The following is a 2,500-nucleotide window of genomic DNA, read 5'->3' on the forward strand; positions in this document are numbered from 1 at the left end:
TTCCGTGAAGAAAGCCAGTGAGAAGAGCGGAAAAGACCGATGTGAGGATCTTACGATGGGTGTGAAGAGAGAAGAGCAGGATCAGCAGAGCGATGTTTAGGGGAACAGAAGATGCGATGGAGGAGTCTAGCACACAAGAAGCAAGGCGGAGATGGACTGGCATGTAATGAGATATATATGTGTGTGTGTGTGAGTGTGTGTACACACGTATGTGTATATGTATATGTATATATATACATATACACACACATACATATATGTATATACTTATGCATACATACATATATATATATATATATATATATATATATATATATATATATATATATATATATATATATATATATATATATATATAATATATACATATATATCATGTATGTATGTATGTATGTATACATACACATAAATGAATGTTTTTTTATGCATATGTATATACACATGCATGCATATGATATATCTGTACACACATGCATGCAAATGATATATCTCTACACACACACACACACACACAGACATATATTTGTATACAACTATTTATATATGCATTCATATGTGTACACATGAGTATGTGTGCGTGTGTACATATGTACATATGTGTACATATATGTACTGAGAGCAGTCTATTAGGCTGTCGCGTGGTGCGCAACGAAATTCCAATGCTATAGATGTATATATATATATATATATATATATATATATATATATATATATATATATATATATATATATATAAATTATCTATGTTATATTATTTTCTCTCATGATGAGAAAGAGTACATTGTTCTAACGTCACAGAGTATGCCACGCCTGTCTTTAGCTGGCTATAATGTATAAAACATGAAGACTAAGTTGAACGTTCAAAGATTAAAATGGATACGAGAGTTTTTCAATGTCCAATAATTTCAAATTACGAATTCTTGCTAGTAGGACATTTAGACCTGAATTTAGCTTCATTTTTGGTGAAATATCTATGGGAATGTTCTACAAAACATCAGGATGGAAACGAATTCGCAGTTAGGTGTTGTTTATTAGATAAGTAAGACTCCAGGTTGCATCTTCCACTCGAATAAATAACGATCATGTATGGGAAACAGAGATCTTGCAATCGACCTTACAGAACCCCGTAAGAGTCCCCGTGGGGACCGACGACTGGCCCCCCGAGGCCGCCGCCGTGAACGCCACTGGCCAAGACGCCCCCATGGCTAAGGCCGCCAACTCCCAAGGAGGAGCCACCAGCGAGACCTCCGTGCCCCAGGGAGCCACCAGCGAGACCTCCGTGCCCCAAGGAGCCACCAGCGAGACCTACGTGTCCCAAGGAGCCATCAGCGAGACCTCCGTGCCCCAAGGAGGAGCCACCAGCGAGGCCTCCGTGCCCCAAGGAGGAGCCACCAGCGAGGCCTCCGTGCCCCAAGGAGGAGACGCCGGTAAGACCACCGTGCCCCAAGGAGGAGCCACTCGCACCGTAGCCTCCCAGTGGGGCTCCGAGGTTGAACACGCTGAAGCCTGTGGCTACACCTCCGCCATAACCTCCGTGACCGCCCCTGACATGTCCTCCTCCAACAGCAACTCCGTGTCCTCCTCCAAGACCGTGGCCTCCTCCTCCAAGTAAATGGCCTCCTCCAACAGCAACTCCGTGTCCTCCTCCAAGACCGTGGCCTCCTCCTCCAAGTAAATGGCCTCCTCCAACAGCAACCCCGTGTCCTCCTCCATGGCCAAATCCTCCTTCACCAGATGCATGTTGCACCGCGACCGCCACTACGAAGATAGCAAAGAATTTCTGGTGGAAAAAAAATAATAATAAAATAAGAGGAGATACATATATAGATGTATAAACATTTTTCTACACTGAGAATTTCTTCCCTTGGTCCCAGAACAAAGGCAAGAGCTCAATGAATAACGCATTTCTCGACGTAACACCCATTTCTTACCATCATCCTGCCTGTAAATGGACTACCGAGACTCCGAAGACCTGCTTGTTTATATACTCTGCCAACCACCAGGTCACCGCCGGAAATAACCTCAAGGTTCCTGACACTTTTCATCTTCCAGCAGCACTTCCGGTGCTGCTCGATGGTGGTGGATGTTGCTAAAAATTGCAAATTCACTCACACAGAAGCCTCGGTTCGTGTCCTCACACTGACGCGTCGAGATCAAAGCGCCAGGGCATGGTATACAAAATACTGTGCGTGGTAATGCTTACACCCACATTTAACGTGTGTGTAAACATAAATACCTATGTCCACACATATATGTATATGCTTTATATAGATAAATATATATGTATACATACATACATACATACAAATATATGTAAATATACTATGTATGTATATATATTCTCTGTATGTATATATACATGCATATATATACACATATGTGTGTGTCCATGTGTGAGTGTGTATGTGTATATATACATTATATTACACACACACACATGCACACATATGTATGTATACATGTATGTAAATGTACATGTGTATGTGCTTAACACCAACCT

At 41.7% G+C, this 2,500-nt stretch overlaps 1 protein-coding gene across 13 annotated transcripts; it reads right to left on the bottom strand.

The window, feature by feature from the left end:
- Positions 1 to 1,010: 1,010 nt before the first annotated feature.
- Positions 1,011 to 2,067, bottom strand: LOC138867198 (uncharacterized). 13 transcript variants are annotated; one of them, XM_070142082.1, is made up of 5 exons: positions 1,932 to 2,067; positions 1,435 to 1,780; positions 1,336 to 1,368; positions 1,276 to 1,305; positions 1,011 to 1,245 (listed from the first exon to the last, which is right to left on the bottom strand). In XM_070142082.1, exons 1-5 carry the CDS (start codon positions 2,043 to 2,045, stop codon positions 1,115 to 1,117), a joined length of 654 nt encoding a protein of 217 aa, XP_069998183.1. In that variant the 5' UTR covers positions 2,046 to 2,067; the 3' UTR covers positions 1,011 to 1,114. The 13 variants fall into 13 exon arrangements, with proteins under 13 accessions (XP_069998183.1, XP_069998186.1, XP_069998185.1 ...); XM_070142085.1 differs by lacking the exon at positions 1,336 to 1,368; XM_070142084.1 differs by lacking the exon at positions 1,276 to 1,305.
- Between the last annotated feature and the right edge of the window lie 433 nt (positions 2,068 to 2,500).

Source organism: Penaeus vannamei, chromosome 28 (genome assembly GCF_042767895.1).
Source record: "Penaeus vannamei isolate JL-2024 chromosome 28, ASM4276789v1, whole genome shotgun sequence".
NCBI lineage: Eukaryota > Metazoa > Arthropoda > Malacostraca > Decapoda > Penaeidae > Penaeus > Penaeus vannamei.